Below are 15,294 nucleotides of genomic sequence, written 5' to 3'. Positions count from 1 at the left end.
GGTCAGGAGATCAAAACCACCCTGGCTAACACGGTGAAACCCCGTCTCTACTAAAAATACAAAAAATTAGCTGGGCGTGGTAGCAGGCGCCTGTAGTCCCAGCTACTCTGAAGGCTGAGGCAGGAGAATGGCCTGAACCTGGGAGGTGGCGCTTGCAGTGAGCCGAAATGGCGCCACTGCACTCCAGCCTGGGCAACAGAGCAGACTCCCTCTCAAAAAAAAAAAAAGAACTACAATCCTGCTCTTACTCTTTTTTTTTTTTTCTGCACCATCAGTTTTTCCCTCCTTATTTATTCATTCCATCAACACATGAACACACTCTGTATCTCTCATCTCCAAAAGAGAATGTTCCTTTAGTCTAGATTTCTCCTCCAGATACCACTTAACTCTCTTTTTTTCATGTTTTCCTCAACTCTTTCTGAGAATTGGCTACACTCATCCTTCAAACTTTTTACCTCTTATTCACTATTCAACCCATTCCAAAATGGCCTTCATCCCCCTACACCACTGAAGCTGCTCTTGGGAAGGTCATTGTGCAGTAAAGAGTTAACTCAGCAGGACTGGGATGTTCAAACACTGTACATTGCAAAGATAAGATGACTGGTCCTTGACTGACTCCTGGGAGATAATCTCCAAGCCCTTGGAATATCCTGACTGAAATAGAATATCTTTATACACCTGGGGTCTTGGTCCACATTAGGTAGTTTAGGCAATCAATGATTTCTAGTCAACATCTGTTGTGTTCACCTGGGGTCCTGAGCCATGGAGTATCAGTGTGACCTCTATGTGGCCTGAGGTCTAAATAGTTAAGATCAGTTACATGGGTACTCAATACCTATGTGACTGGCCCACAATAAAAACCCTGGACACCAAAGATGAGGTAACTTTTGCCAGTTGGCAATACTTCATATGTGTTATCATACATCATTGCTGAGAGAATTAAGCCCTGTCTGTACAACACTGGGAGAGAACAACTGGAAGCTTGCACCTCATCTCTCCTGGACTCTGCCCTAGGCACCTTTTTTCTTTACTGATTCTAATCTGTATCCTTTTGCTGTAACGAACCATAATGACAAACAGAATAATATTTTCCCAAGTTCTGTGAGTCCTTTTAGCAAATCACCCAACCTGAGGATAGTCTGGAGAATCACCAACACAGTCACCAATAGTCTCCAACTGCCAAGTCTAATGCCTGTGTCCTCTCTATGGCACCTCCAATCTCTCCTGAAAGTTTCTCCTGTTGAAGGTGGAACTCTCCTAGTTTTCCTACCACTCTGGCTGCCCTTTCTCAGTATCCTTTGCTGCCTCTTCCTCTTCTACCTGATAATACCAATAAATATTACTAGTCGCAATATTAATGAAATCCTAACTTTCCTGGGTTAGCAGTCAGTAAAACATATGAGCCATGGGATTAAGGAATAATCCTGTTGTAATCCTATAGAATTTTAGCCCCTTCTGAATCCCTGCTATTAATTCTTATGTCATGTACCGAATTCCATGTAGACTTCATCATCTTCTCATTTTTATACTTAGCTTTTCAATGTTTTCTATATCTTTCTATGTTTAGAATTACAGATCCCTATAAAGCTCACGTTCATTGAACATTTATCACTATACTGCATCTATGTATCAAGCCCTTTGCTGGGGATGGAGATGCAGCAGACAGAACAGATGGTCTCTGCTCTCCAGATGCTTTCAGTACACTGTAGGAGACAACCAAACCAACAGTGGCTACATGGTATGAAAAGTGTTATAATCACAGACGCACAGTGTTCTGAATCAACTGTAAGACTCTAACACCCTCAAACCAACAAAACAGTGCATCAAAAGGACTTCTGACCCACCTCCTTATTTCATCAGTTAAGCAGACAATGTGCTCTTGCATTCTGCGTAGCCGGATTTCGTAACGCACATCTTTGGCTTGAGGGTTGTAGTTCCTGGCATAAAATCCCCGCCAACAGGCCTGAAGCTTGGTGGCTGCATCATTTAATTTCTGAAGGGCAACTTTGTCTTGTCCCAAAACAACAGATCTCTGGGTTAAAATCATGGGAAGTTTCTCTGAAGTTGCTTGAGATATGGTTTCTTTATTTTCTGGTTGTGTATTTTCTGGTTTCTTTATGTCTGGTTGTTTCTGTCCAGCTGACTCAGGAAAAAATGTAAGACTGTGGTTATCATCCTTCAAGATAGCGCTGATTATTGTTGGCTCAGGACAAGGTAATAGTCCAGCGTTCTCATTTACCTCTGTATTGATTTCACTTCTCATCATTTGAACAGAATTCTCATTTGCAGCCCATAAAGGCTTTTCCTCTTCCTTATCCAACACCTGGCTTTCCAGCCCTTTCACAGATTCATCTGCAACACCATCATCTTCTAGGCCCAAGTTAATGCCCTGCAGTCTCAGCTCAACTGTAGGTGATAGTGGCGATAGTCCTGATGCAACTGGCATAAAAGTAGACTCTGAAGAGAGAAGACTACAGTTTAACTTGTCCTCATCTGTCTGTATGTCTTCCAGGTGCAGATCATTTCGAGAATATCTTGTAGTATGTACAGAGGCTGGAAAATTATTCTTAACCGCAAATAACTGATCATCATTACTGCTTATCCCAACCCAAGAATTGACTTGAATGACGGGTTCTAGAAGAATCAACAGAGTATCATTTAAACCACTAAATATTTACATTTTAGTTATGTCCCTTTAATGAAATCTATTCCTTGAAATAGAGTAAAATGCGAAAAAATCCCCTCAGTGATTTCTTGCAATATGCCTAAAACATCAAACCAAACATTTTTAAGAAAATGAATTCTTGTGATAATTAAAATATTCATCAAAGCATCAGGTCTATACAAAAGGTAGCAGTCCTTGAAATGTTTCTTAAAATTAGAAATATAGGAGTTATAATATACATACATATATAGGTGTGTATATACATAGATATGTATAAGATCTAAATGATTACTGAAGTTAGCAAACTAACAAAAAATTATGAAAATATGCACCTTTTTCTGCTTTATGATGCCAGGAAAATTAAACAACTTGGAGAAAAAGGATCAGAGATAAATTAATTTCTTACCACTTTCCTGGGATATCTGGCAATCTTGAACAGGGCTTGAATGCTCAGGAATAAGGGATGCCCTTGTTTCAACAGGAACAAGAGGAGACAATTCTTCATTTTGGCTTTGGTTCATCAATTGCCTCTGGTGAAACCTAAAAATCAATAACATCTGGTCTGATTTAACACAAACCAAAAAAAGAAAGATTTTCTGCTTCCTAGGTAACAATATCAAAAAGGTAGAAGTTTACAAGTTCTCAAAGTAGGTACTTTTAATTACTGCCAAATTATAAATCCTCATTTGAAAGCACTGCATAGAGAAGATTAACAAACTTATTTTGTAATTGCAAAGACAGACACCCTCCTATGCACACATATACACATACAAAAACATTTAAAGGCAGGATCTCTGATAAAGAAAGTAAGTATTAAATGCTTCTGGCAATACTTTTTCTCTTTTTTTCACTGTACGCTGTGAAGGCAGATACACCTCTTAAGTATCCAAAAACCTACAAGAAACACCTACATTAAGGAACAAATAGGTCGGGCATGGTGGCATGCACCTGTAATCCCAGCACTTTGGGAGGCCCAGGCAGGTGAATCACTGGAGCTCAGGAGTTCAAGATCAGCCTGGCCAACATGATGAAACCCCATCTCTACAAAAAATATAAAAAATGAGCCAGGGCATGGTGGTTCATGCCTGTAGTCCCAGCTACTTGGGGGTCTGAAGAGGGAGGCTCATTTGAGCCCAGGAGACTGAAGATGCAGGGAGCTGAGACTGAGATTGCAGGGAGCTGAGACCACCACTGCACTCCAACCTGGGTGACACAGTGAGCCCCTGCCTCAAAAAAAAAAGCGGGGGGGCAGGGGCGGGCCGAGGGCAGACACAGTAGCTCATGACTGTAATCCCAGCACTTTGGGAGGCCAAGGCGGGCAGATCACCTGAGACTAGGAGTTCAAGACCAGCCTGGCTAACATGGCAAAAACCCATCTCTACTAAAAATAAAAAATTAGCTAGGTGTGGTGGCACATGCCTGTAATCCCAGCTATTCAGAAGGCTGAGACACAAGAATCATTTGAACCGGGAGATGGAGGTTGCAGTGAGCCAAGATAACACCACAGCACTCCAGCCTGGGCAACAGAGCGACACTATGTCTTAAGAAAAAAAAAAAGAAAACAAATATATTTTGAAAATTCCATCCTGTTTCCTGGTATAGTAGCTCATACCTGTAATCCTAGCACTTTAGGAAGCTGAAGCAGGAGAACTGCTTGAAGCCAAGAGTTTAAAATCAGCCTGAGGAACAAAGTGAGACCTCATCTCTACAAAAAATTAGCCAAGCACGGTTGCATGTATGTGTAGTTGCAGCTGCAGTGATCTATCATTGCGCTGCTTTACTGACAGCGCAAGAGTAAAAGACCAAGAGACCAAGAGACCAAGACCCTGTCTTTAAAACAAAAAACAAACATAAAAACCCTGTATTCCTCCATGCCAAATTGTTTGGCTGTTTGCAGTGCACGATTCAGCTTCCCTGAAGAAATCGCTGCAGTGACAAGGGGACTGAGTGTCCAGAAATGTGGGCCACAGCACTTGCCTCAGGCTTACTATCACCATAGCAAAGACTCAGAGGTATTTTAACTTGTGAATTCATCAGTTGTTAGAAATAAACGTGTTCACCTCTGTTTGCTCAGAATCTTCTCTAGTTTGGCATCCTCTGCAGTTTGAAGACCTAGTGTAGAAGTGAGGGGGCAGACTGTAGCCAGATATTGGACAAGCTGGATGTGCTGGCCAGGCCGATATGCTCTCCCTTTGCCTTGACTATAGAGCCATTCAGCTTTCAAGCTGGAATTGAGGAACATAAAGAAGAGGAGATGGCATGAGAATTGTCAGTACACATTGTCAGGCAACAATGATCTTCCTTCTTAACTTACCTTTATAACACCACTGGATGTTTTTCATAAATAAAATTCACTTGATTTTTTTTAAATCTACCATTCTGACTCATATTCCTCATTCTAACAATGTTTTAAACCCTTTTTCTTGCTTAGGGGCACTTCCATTGAGCTTGGACTAATGATGCCAAATATTTTTAAATCATTTTCAAGGAAGCAATGAGTATTCTCTCCATTCACTCTGTCACACTGAAATGCCTAAATAGATGAACTGCATTTAAATCCATTAGTTCATAATGACAGTTAAAAGAAAAAAACAACTAGCCGGGCATGGTGGCATGTATAATCTCAGCTACTCAGGAGGTTGGGGTGGGAGGATCACTTAAGGTCAGGTGTCTGAGGCTATAGTGCTCTATAATCATACCTGTCAACAGTCACTGCACTCTAGCCTGGGCAACATAGCAAGACCCTCATCTCTAAAAAAAAACAAAAAGACAAAAAACAAACAAAAATGAACTGGTCACAGTTAGAGGATACTAGTGAACCACCAACTCCTTATTAATTCTATCTTTCCTATACAAACTATGCCAATGCATAACCAGATAGTTACTTCATAGTATTCCAACTAATAAAAAAAAGAATGATAGAATTTCACCATTTTGCAACCCTTAATGAATTAGCAGATTTAGGCATTGATCATTAATAGCTACTAATAACACAAGAGAAAACTAGACCCTGTATGCCTCCCAACAGAACCCATTAAGTAAAAACTCCAATTACTTTTGCAACAACCTTATAGTCCTCCCCTCAAAAAAAAAAAAAAAAAAAACAAACAAACCTGAATCTGAGCAAACATCCATATCCAATTTACAGAAAATACAGAAGAGAGAGGAACATGTCAAAGGACACAGGGATATAGCTGGTAAAATGAGCAGATAATGGGAAACTTTATAGGACAAATACTCCGACTTCTTCAACTACAACCAAAAGAAAAAAAGAAAAGGAAGAGCGAGAGAAAAGAAAGCAGGGAAAATAAAAGAGAAGAGAGACAGATAGATTGAGAGATTTAAGAGAGTCATCTTGGACATCTAGCGAAGTTAAGCCTTCAGATGACTCTAGCCCCATCTGTGATCTGAGTGCAAGCCCAGGAGGCCCCAAGTAAGAACCACTCAGTCAGCACAGCCAACCTACAGAGCATGCCATAATAATATATTGCTGCTTTAAGATGCTAAACAGAGTAAGAAAGAAACTTAAGAAATATATCAACCAATTGCGACATAAGGCCTTATTTGAATTGTTTCTAAACTACAAAATTCATTTATGAGGATTGAAAATGTAAGCACTGAATATCTGATATTAGGGCACTTTGTTAAATTTTTTTTGATGTGATAATAGCATTGTGGTTGTTTCCTTAAGAGTTCTTCTCTTTTAGAGACATATACTGAAATACTAACAGGTGAAATGATATCTAATCTGAGATTGGCTTCAAAATAGTATAGAAGGGAGAGTGAGTGAAGGTATAAGATGAAGCAAGGGCCGGGTGTGGTGGCTTACGCTTGTAATCCCAGCACTTTGTAGGGCTGGTGGAGGACTGCTTGAGCCCAGGAGTTTAAAGGCAGCCTGGACAACAAAGCAAGACTCTGTTTCTGAAAGGAAAAGGAAAAGGAAAAGGAAAGGGGAGGGGAGGGGAGGGGAGGGGAGTTTATTTAATAAAAATAATTATAAGTATTCCTTCCATGGGCCGGGCGTGGTGGTTCACACCTATAATCCCAGCACTTCGGGAGGCCGAGGTGGATGGATCACAAGGTCAAGAGATTGAGACCATCCTAACTAACACGGTGAAACCCGTCTCTACTAAAAATACAAAAAAAATTTGCTGGGCGTGGTTGCGGGCACCTGTAGTCCCAGTTACTCGGGAGGCTGAGGCAGGAGAATGGCGTGAACCCGGGAGGCGGAGCTTGCAGTAAGCCAAGATCGCGCCACTGCACTCCAGCCTGGGTGACAGAGCAAGACTCCATCTCAAAAAAAAAAAAAAAAAAAAGAAGCATTCCTTCCATGGAAACATCCCTGTGGACTAAACCAAAATCATTCAGAATCTTCGTGAAATCCACTCTAAGTTTCCATACATTCTCCTGCCAAACAAATGGCTTGCTGAAAGGTTGTACAAAAATAGGTCCAGAGTAGAAGACAATCACCAACTTTAGTATTTCCCAGCAAGCAATATTTCTAAATTATAGATGATCTGTACCATGGGAAGACAGAAAAGCGAAACTAAGAGGCTAGAGGAAAGGGCTCAAGCTTGAATATTCCAGTTTAAGTTTTTGTGGAAAAAAAAACACAAACTGTAGATCGTCAACTGCTATAAGATGTTTTTCCACTTTGCTTCACATGAATTCATCAATAAAGATATCCCTACACAAATTATATTAAATCCTAGGGGAAAAAACAAAATTAAAAAAAAAACCTCCCTATCAATTAAAATACCATTTTCAATTAAAAAACAAAAAACAAAATTAAGACTCATTCAGCTCTAATATATTAATCTTTTTTTTTTTTTAAATACTCAGAAGTATTTTAACTTGTGAATTCATCAGTTGTTAGAAATAAACGTGTTCACCTCTGTTTGCTCAGAATCTTCTCTAGTTTGGCATCCTCTGCAGTTTGAAGACCTAGTGTAGAAGTGAGGGGGCAGACTGTAGCCAGATATTGGACAAGCTGGATGTGCTGGCCAGACGTTGAGACAAGGTCTCTCTGCCACCCAGGCTGGAATGCAATGGCACTATCATGGTCCACTGCAGCCTCAAACTGTTGGGCCCATTCAATCCTCCCACCTCAGCCTCCCAAGTAGCTGAAACTACAGGTATGCTACCATACCCAGCTAATTTTCTCATGTTTTATTTTTAGAGATGGGACCTCACTATGTTGCCCAGTCTGGTCTTGAACTGCTGACTTCAAGTGATCCTCCTGCATTGACCTTCCCAGGCACTAAGATTACAGGCATAAGCCACCATGCCTGGTCTCTAATATATTAATTTCAAGTCACTGGATTATGATTCCACTCTTGAAAGTGAAGGAACTGTTTACTTAAAATAAGAAGTAACAACTATTAAGAAAGGGAACTTAAAACAACCTGCTCTGTCTCTTTAAAAAAAAAATGTCATCCCAGCTACTAGGGAGGCAGAGGCAGGAAAATTGCTTGAAGCAAGGAGGCAGAGATTGCAGTGAGCCGAGATAGCACCACTGCACTCCAGCCTGGGCAACAAGAGCAAAACTCTGTCTCCAAAAAAAAAAAGGAGTACTGAATAAAAGGATATCTGATATTTGCTTTAAAAATACTCCAACAAAAAACGTGGAATGAAACAAGACCGGTAAAATATTGACAATTGTTGAAGCTGCACGGTGGGTACACTGATGTTCATTATGTTATTCTAACTTCCTAGGTATTTGAAATATCCCTTTTAAAAAAGGATATTGGCTAGGTGTAGTGGTTTGTATCTGTAATCCCCGAACTTTGGGAGGCTGAGGCGGGAGGATCCAATGAGCCCAGGAGTTCCAGACCTGATTGGGCAACATAGCAAGAACCCACCTCTACAAAAAAGTTTAAAAAATTAGGCTAATGTTTTTTTGATGGCAGCATCTGTATTCCCAGCTACTCGGGAGGCTGAAGCAGAAGAATCATTTGAGCCTGGGAGGTTGAGGCTGCAGTAAGCTGTGATCTTGTCGCTGCACTCCAGCCTAGACAACAACGCGAGATTCCATCTCTAAAAATTACAAAGAAAAGTATCTAGCACTAGGAATTTCAACTTAAATAATTTTAAAAAGGAATATTAACTTTCTCCAAGGTTTTGCTCCCGTAAGATCTCCAACTAAGCAACAGAGTTATAGCTTTGTGCAAGGTCCTGTCAATAGTAAAACAGATCTAAACACATTCGGAAAGAACTCCAAACACTGAGGTGCCACACGAAGATGCTCGTCTCTCCACAGGTGTGCTTAACTCTGAGAAACGGCTCAGCCAAAGCACCACAAGGTTTGGTTACTGCTCAAATTACTCTTTTGGGTTACACATACACTCAAATCAAGATCTAGCTACAGGACGTTATCAAAGAATCTAGGATACATTTCAAAACAGAGAACTTTAACCTGGGGGTTCTTAGCAAATAACATCCAAGATGGGCAGACTTTAAGAACTGAAAACTCCGGCCGGGCATGGTGGCTCAATGCCTATAATCCCAGCACTTTGGGAGGTCGAGGCGGGCGGATCACCTGAGGTTGGGAGTTCCAGACCAGCCTGACCAACATGGAGAAACCACGTCTCTACTAAAAATACAAAATTAGCCAGGCGTGGTGGCACATGCCTGTAATCCCAGCTACTAGGGAGGCTGAGGCAGGAGAATCGCTTGAACCTGGGAGGCGGAGGTTGCGATGAGCCAAGATCATGCCATTGCACTCCAGCCTGGGCAACAAGAGCAAAACTCCGTCTCAAAAAAAAAAAACCTGAAAATTCCTTCCTATCCTTCAGGGCAATTCTCAATGTTGACCAGGAAAATATTTTGAACAATGCTCAGGCCAAACACTGATTTTTAAGGCAATAGCCCTCCCTTAGAATAATGTCTCCTTCCCGAACACAGTACTTCCAGAGTTGTTTCAAAACATGGGAGCACTGTTGACAGACTACAACTGCAACAGCATTTTGTCTCTAGTACGGCATCAACCATCTAGCTTCCTAGTTTGAGAGTAACTCTGTACTTTTTTTTTTTTTTTTTTTGAGACGGAGTTTTGCTCTTGTTGCCAGGCTGGAGTGCAATGGTGCAATCTCAGCTCACTGCAACCTCCGCCTCCTGGGTTCAAGTGATTCTCCTACCTCAGCCTCCCAAGTAAGCTGGAATTACAGGCATGCACTACCACACCTAGCCAATTTTGTATTTTTAGTAGAGATGGGGTTTCACCATGTTAGTCAGCCTAGTTTTTAGCTCCTGACCTCAGTTGATCCACCCACCTTGGCCTCCCAAAGTGCTAGGATTACAGGCATGAACCAATGTGCCTGGCCCTTTTTTTTTTTTTCCTTTTTTTGAGAACTCTATCCATTCCTGTATAGTCTGGAATGCTATTATGAATAGGGCTGCTGTGAACATGCATGTACATGTCTTTTGGTAGACCTAAATAACTATTTCTATACAGTATACACGTGAAGTAAAATTGCTGGGTAACAGAGTATGTATGTACATTTAGCTTCAGTAGATACTTCTAGTTTTTCAAAGTAGTTGCACCATTTATAGTACCCTAGAGTGGTTTATGAGCATTCCAAATGCACCAAATCCTTAGTATTATCAGTCTTTTTTTTTTTTGAGATGGAGTTTCACTCGTTGCCCAGGCTAGAGTGCAATGGCGTGATCTCAGCTCACTGCAACCTCTGCCTCCCAGGTTCAAGCGATTCTCCTGCCTCAGCCTCCCGGGTTCAAGTGATTCTCCTGCCTCAGCCTCCCAAGTACCTGGGATTATAGGCATGTGCCACCACACCCAGCTAAATCTTTTTGTATTTTTAATAGAGACGGGGTTTCTCTGTGTTGGTCAGGCTGGTCTCGAACTCCTGAGCTGAAGTGATTCGCCCATCTCGGCCTCCCAAAGTGCTAGGATTACAGGCATGAGCCACTGCACCTGGCCATCAGTCATTTTAATTCTGGTTATTCTAGCTGGGTGCAGTGGCTCAAATGTATAATCCCAGCATTTTGGGAGGCTGAGGTGGGAGGACTGCTCAAGCCCAGGAATTCAAGACCAGCTGGGGCAACATAGCAAAATCTTATCTGAACTAAACATTTAAAAATGAACTGGGCACAGTGGTGTGTGCCTATAGTCCCAGCTACTTGGAAGGCTGAGACAGGACGGTCCCTTCAGCATAGGAGGCGGAGGTTGCAATGAGCTATGATCTTGCCACTGCACTCTAGCCTGGGAAAGAGAGGGACACTCTGTCTTCAAAAAAAAAAAAAATTATTCTAGTGGAAGCTGGTTGAAGATGTCATAATAACCAGGAAAAAAAAAATTCTTCTGAATTATTAAAAAGTTACCATAATAGTTAATTCTAGGTAGGAGAGGAGTTACGACCAGAGGGGAACAAAGGGGATCTCTGGATGTTGGTTGTATTTTTTTCTTCCACTTTGTTGCCTAGGCTGGAATGCAGTGGTACAATTTCTTCTCACTGCAACATCCACCTCCCTGGCTCAAGCAATCCTCCCACCTCAGCCTTCTGAGTAGCTGGGACTACAGGCACACAGCACCACGCCCAACAAATTTTTTGTATTTTTTTGTAGAAACAGAGTTTCACCATATTGCCCAGACTGGTCTCAAACTCCTGGGCTCAAGCAATCCACCTACCTTGGCCTCCCAAGTAATGGGACTACAAGTGTGAGCCACCACGTGTGGCCATGCTCTATTCCTATTCTCTGAAGTGATTATAAGGATATTTTTAAATATTATTTTAAATCTATATCTTAATTATATCATACTTTTACAATTCTTAAAAATGTGTCTGAAAAAAAAGTTGCTATTGAGTTACCCTCCCATCTGTTCCTTCTCTTCCGTCTTCCTACACTTTTTTTTTTTTTTAAATACTTTAAGTTCTGGGATATATGTGCAGAATATGCAGGTTTGTTACATAGGTATACACATGCCATGGTGGTTTGCTGCACCCATCAACTCATCATCTACATTAGGTATTTCTCCTAATGCTATCACTTCCCTAGCCCCACACCCAACAGGCCCCAGTGTATGATGTTCCCCTCCCTGTGTCTATGTGTTCTCACTGTTCAACTCCCACTTACGAGTGAGAATGTGCAATGTTTGGTTTTCTGTTCCTGTGTTAGTTTGCTAAGAATGATGGCTTCCAGCTTCATCCATGTTCCTGCAAAGGACATGAATTGATCCATTTTTATGGCTCCATAGTGTTCCATGGTGTATATGTGCCACATTTTCTTTATCCAGTCTATCATTGATGGGCATTTGGGTTGGTTCCAAGTCTTTGCTATGGTGAAAAGTGCTGTAATAAACATACGTGTACATGTGTCTTTATAGTAGAATGATTTATAATCCTTTGGGTATATACTCAGTAATGAGATTGCTGGGTCAAATGATATTTCTGGTTCTAGATCCTTGAGGAATTGCCACACTGTCTTCCACAATAACTGAACTAATTCACATGCCCACCAACAGTGTAAAAGTGTTCCTATTTCTTAACATCTTCTGCAGAATCTGCTGTTGCCTTTTTTTTTTTTTTTTTTTTTTTTTTTTTTTGAGACAGAGTCTCGCTCTGTCACCCAGGCTGGAGTGCAATAGGACAATCTTGGCTCACTGCAACCTCCACCTCCCGGGCTCAAGCGACTCTCCTGCCTCAACGCCCTGAGTAGCTGGGATTACAGGTGTGTGCCACCACGCCCGGCTAATTTTTTTGTACTTTTAAAGAGACGGGGTTTCACCATGTTGGTCAACCTGGTCTCGAACTTCTGACCTCGTGATCCGCCTGCCTTGGATTCCCAAAGAGCTGGGATTACAGGTGTGAGCCACCACGCCCAGCCTGTTTCCTGATTTTTTAATGATCACCATTCTAACTGGTGTGAGATGGTATCTCATTGTGGTTTTGATTTGCATTTCTCTAATAACCAGTGATGATGAGCTTTTTTTATATGAGTGTTGGCCGCATAAATGTCTTTTTTTGAGAAATATCTGTTCATATCCTTTGCTCACTTTCTGATGGGGTTTTTTTTTTCCTATAAATCTGTTTAAGTTCTTTGTAGATTCTGGATACTGGCCCTTTGNCACCACGCCCAGCCTGTTTCCTGATTTTTTAATGATCACCATTCTAACTGGTGTGAGATGGTATCTCATTGTGGTTTTGATTTGCATTTCTCTAATAACCAGTGATGATGAGCTTTTTTTATATGAGTGTTGGCCGCATAAATGTCTTTTTTTGAGAAATATCTGTTCATATCCTTTGCTCACTTTCTGATGGGGTTTTTTTTTTCCTATAAATCTGTTTAAGTTCTTTGTAGATTCTGGATACTGGCCCTTTGACAGACAGATAGATTGCAAACATTTTCTCCCATTCTGTAGGGTGCCTGTTCACTTTGATGATAGTTTCTTTTGCTGTGCAGAACCTCTTTAGTTTAATTAGATCCCATTTGTCAATTTTGGCTTTTGTTGCCATTGCTTTTGATGTTTTAGTCATGAAGTCTTTGCCCATGCCTATGTCCTGAATGGATTTGTCTTGGTTTTCTTTTAGGGTTTTTAGAGTTTTAGGTCTTACATTTAAGTCTTTAATCCATCTTGAGTTAATTTTTGTATAAGGTATAAGGAAGGGATCCAATTTCAGTTTTATGCATATGGCTAGCCAGTTTTCCCAATACCATTTATTAAATAAGGAATCCTTTCCTCATTGCTTATTTTTGTCAGGTTTGTCAAAGATCAGAGGGTTGTAGATGTGTGGTGTTATTTCTGAGGCCTCTGTTCTGTTCCATTGGTCTATATAACTGTTTTGGTACCAGTATCATGCTATTTTGGTTACTGTAGCCTTGTAATGTAGTTTGAAGTCAGGTGGCGTGATACTTCCAGCTTTGTTCTTTTTGCTTAGGATTGTCTTGGCTATACAGTCTCTTTCTTGGTTCCATATGCAATTTCAAGTAGTTTTTCCTAATTCTGTGAAGAAAGTCAATGGGACCAGGTGGGGTGGCTCACGCCTGTAATCCTGAGGTAGGGAGTTCGAGACCAGCCTGACCAACACGGAGAAACCCCATCTCTACTAAAAATACAAAATTAGCCAGGCGTGGTGGTGCATGCCTGTAATCCCAGCTACTAGGGAGGCTGAGGCAGGGGAATCGCTTGAACCCAGGAGGTGGAGGTTGTAGTGAGCCAAGATTGTGCTGTTGCACTCCAGCCTGGGCAATAAGAGTGAAACTCCATCTCAAAAAAATAAATAGTCAATGGTAGCTTCATGGGGATAGCACTGAATCTATATATTACTTTGGGCAGTATGGCCATTTTCACAATATTGATTCTTCCTATCCATGAGCATGGAATGTTTTTCCATTTGTTTGTGCCCTCTCTTATTTCCTTGAGTGCTGGTTTGTAGTTCTCCTTGAAGAAGTCCTTCACATTCCTTGTAAGTTGTATTCCTAGGTATTTTAGTCTCTTTGTAGCAATTGTGAATGGAAGTTCACTCATGATTTGGCTCTTTGTCTATTATTGGTGTATAGGAATGCTTGTGATATTTGCACACCGATTTTGTATCCTGAGACTTTGCTGAAGTTGCTTATCAGCTCAAGGAGATTTTGGGCTGGAACGACGGGGTTTTCCAAATATACAATCATGTCATCTGCAAACACAGACAATTTGACTTCCTCTCTTCCTATCTGAATGCCCTTTGTTTGTTTCTCTTGCCTGATTGCCTCGGCCAAAACTTCCAATACTATGTTGAATAGGAGTGGTAAGAGAGGGCATCCTTGTCTTGTGACAGTTTTATTTATTTCCGCCTTAATTTCATTATGTACCCAGTAGTTATTCAGGAGCAGGTTGTTCAGTTTCCATGTAGTTGTGCGGTTTTGAGTGAGTTTCTTAATCTTGAGTTCTAATGTGATTGCACTGTGGTCTGAGAGACTGTTACGATTTCTGTTCTTTTGCATCTGCTGAGGAGTGTTTTATTTCCAATTATGCAGTCAATTTTACAGTAAGTGTGACGTGGTGTTGAGAAGACTGTATATTCTGTTGATTTGGTGTGGAGAGTTCTGTAGATATCTATTAGGTCTGCTTGGTCTAGAGCTGAGTTCAAGTCCTAAATATCTTTGTTAATTTTCTGTCTTATTGCTCTAATTTTGACAGTGGGGTGTTAAAGTCTCCCACTATTATTGTGTGGGAGTCTAAGTCTCTTTGTAGGTATCCAAGAACTTGCTTTATGAATCTGGGTGCTCCTGTATTGGGTGCAAATAAATTTAGGATAGTTAACTCTTCTTGTTCCATTGATCCCTTTACCATTATGTAATGCCGTTGTCTTTTTGATACTTGTTGGTTTAAAGTTGGTTTTATCGGCCGGGCGCGGTGGCTCAAGCCTGTAATCCCAGCACTTTGGGAGGCCAAGACGGGTGGATCACGAGGTCAGGAGATCGAGACCATCCTGGTCTACACGGTGAAACCCCGTCTCTACTAAAAAATACAAAAAACTAGCTGGGCGAGATGGCGGGTGCCTGTAGTCCCAGCTACTCGGGAGGCTGAGGCAGGAGAATGGCGGGAACCTGGGAGGCGGAGCTTGCAGTGAGCTGAGATCGTGCCACTGCACTCCAGCCTGGGCTACAGAGCGAGACTCCGTCTCAAAAAA

General features: G+C 41.3%; 1 protein-coding gene across 2 annotated transcripts in view; it reads right to left on the bottom strand.

Annotated features, from left to right (window-relative positions):
• The window catches only part of CEP97 (centrosomal protein 97), a 37,255-nt gene that overhangs the window by 7,919 nt on the left and 14,042 nt on the right, over positions 1 to 15,294 (bottom strand). The window contains exons 7-9 of one of the 2 annotated variants that reach the window (XM_017869516.1): positions 4,726 to 4,890; positions 3,072 to 3,205; positions 1,845 to 2,634 (exon numbers count right to left, since the gene is read on the bottom strand). In XM_017869516.1, coding sequence (XP_017725005.1) covers positions 1,845 to 2,634; positions 3,072 to 3,205; positions 4,726 to 4,890 — 1,089 coding nt within the window. The remainder of the gene's footprint in view (positions 1 to 1,844; positions 2,635 to 3,071; positions 3,206 to 4,725; positions 4,891 to 15,294) is intronic. The other variant, XM_017869517.1, reaches the window with a different exon arrangement.

This window comes from Rhinopithecus bieti, unplaced genomic scaffold (genome assembly GCF_001698545.2).
Source record: "Rhinopithecus bieti isolate Rb0 unplaced genomic scaffold, ASM169854v2 scaffold_4640, whole genome shotgun sequence".
Taxonomy (NCBI): Eukaryota; Metazoa; Chordata; class Mammalia; order Primates; family Cercopithecidae; genus Rhinopithecus; species Rhinopithecus bieti.
Note: the sequence above shows the minus strand (reverse complement) of the source record. Positions and strands in the feature narration are given on the sequence as shown.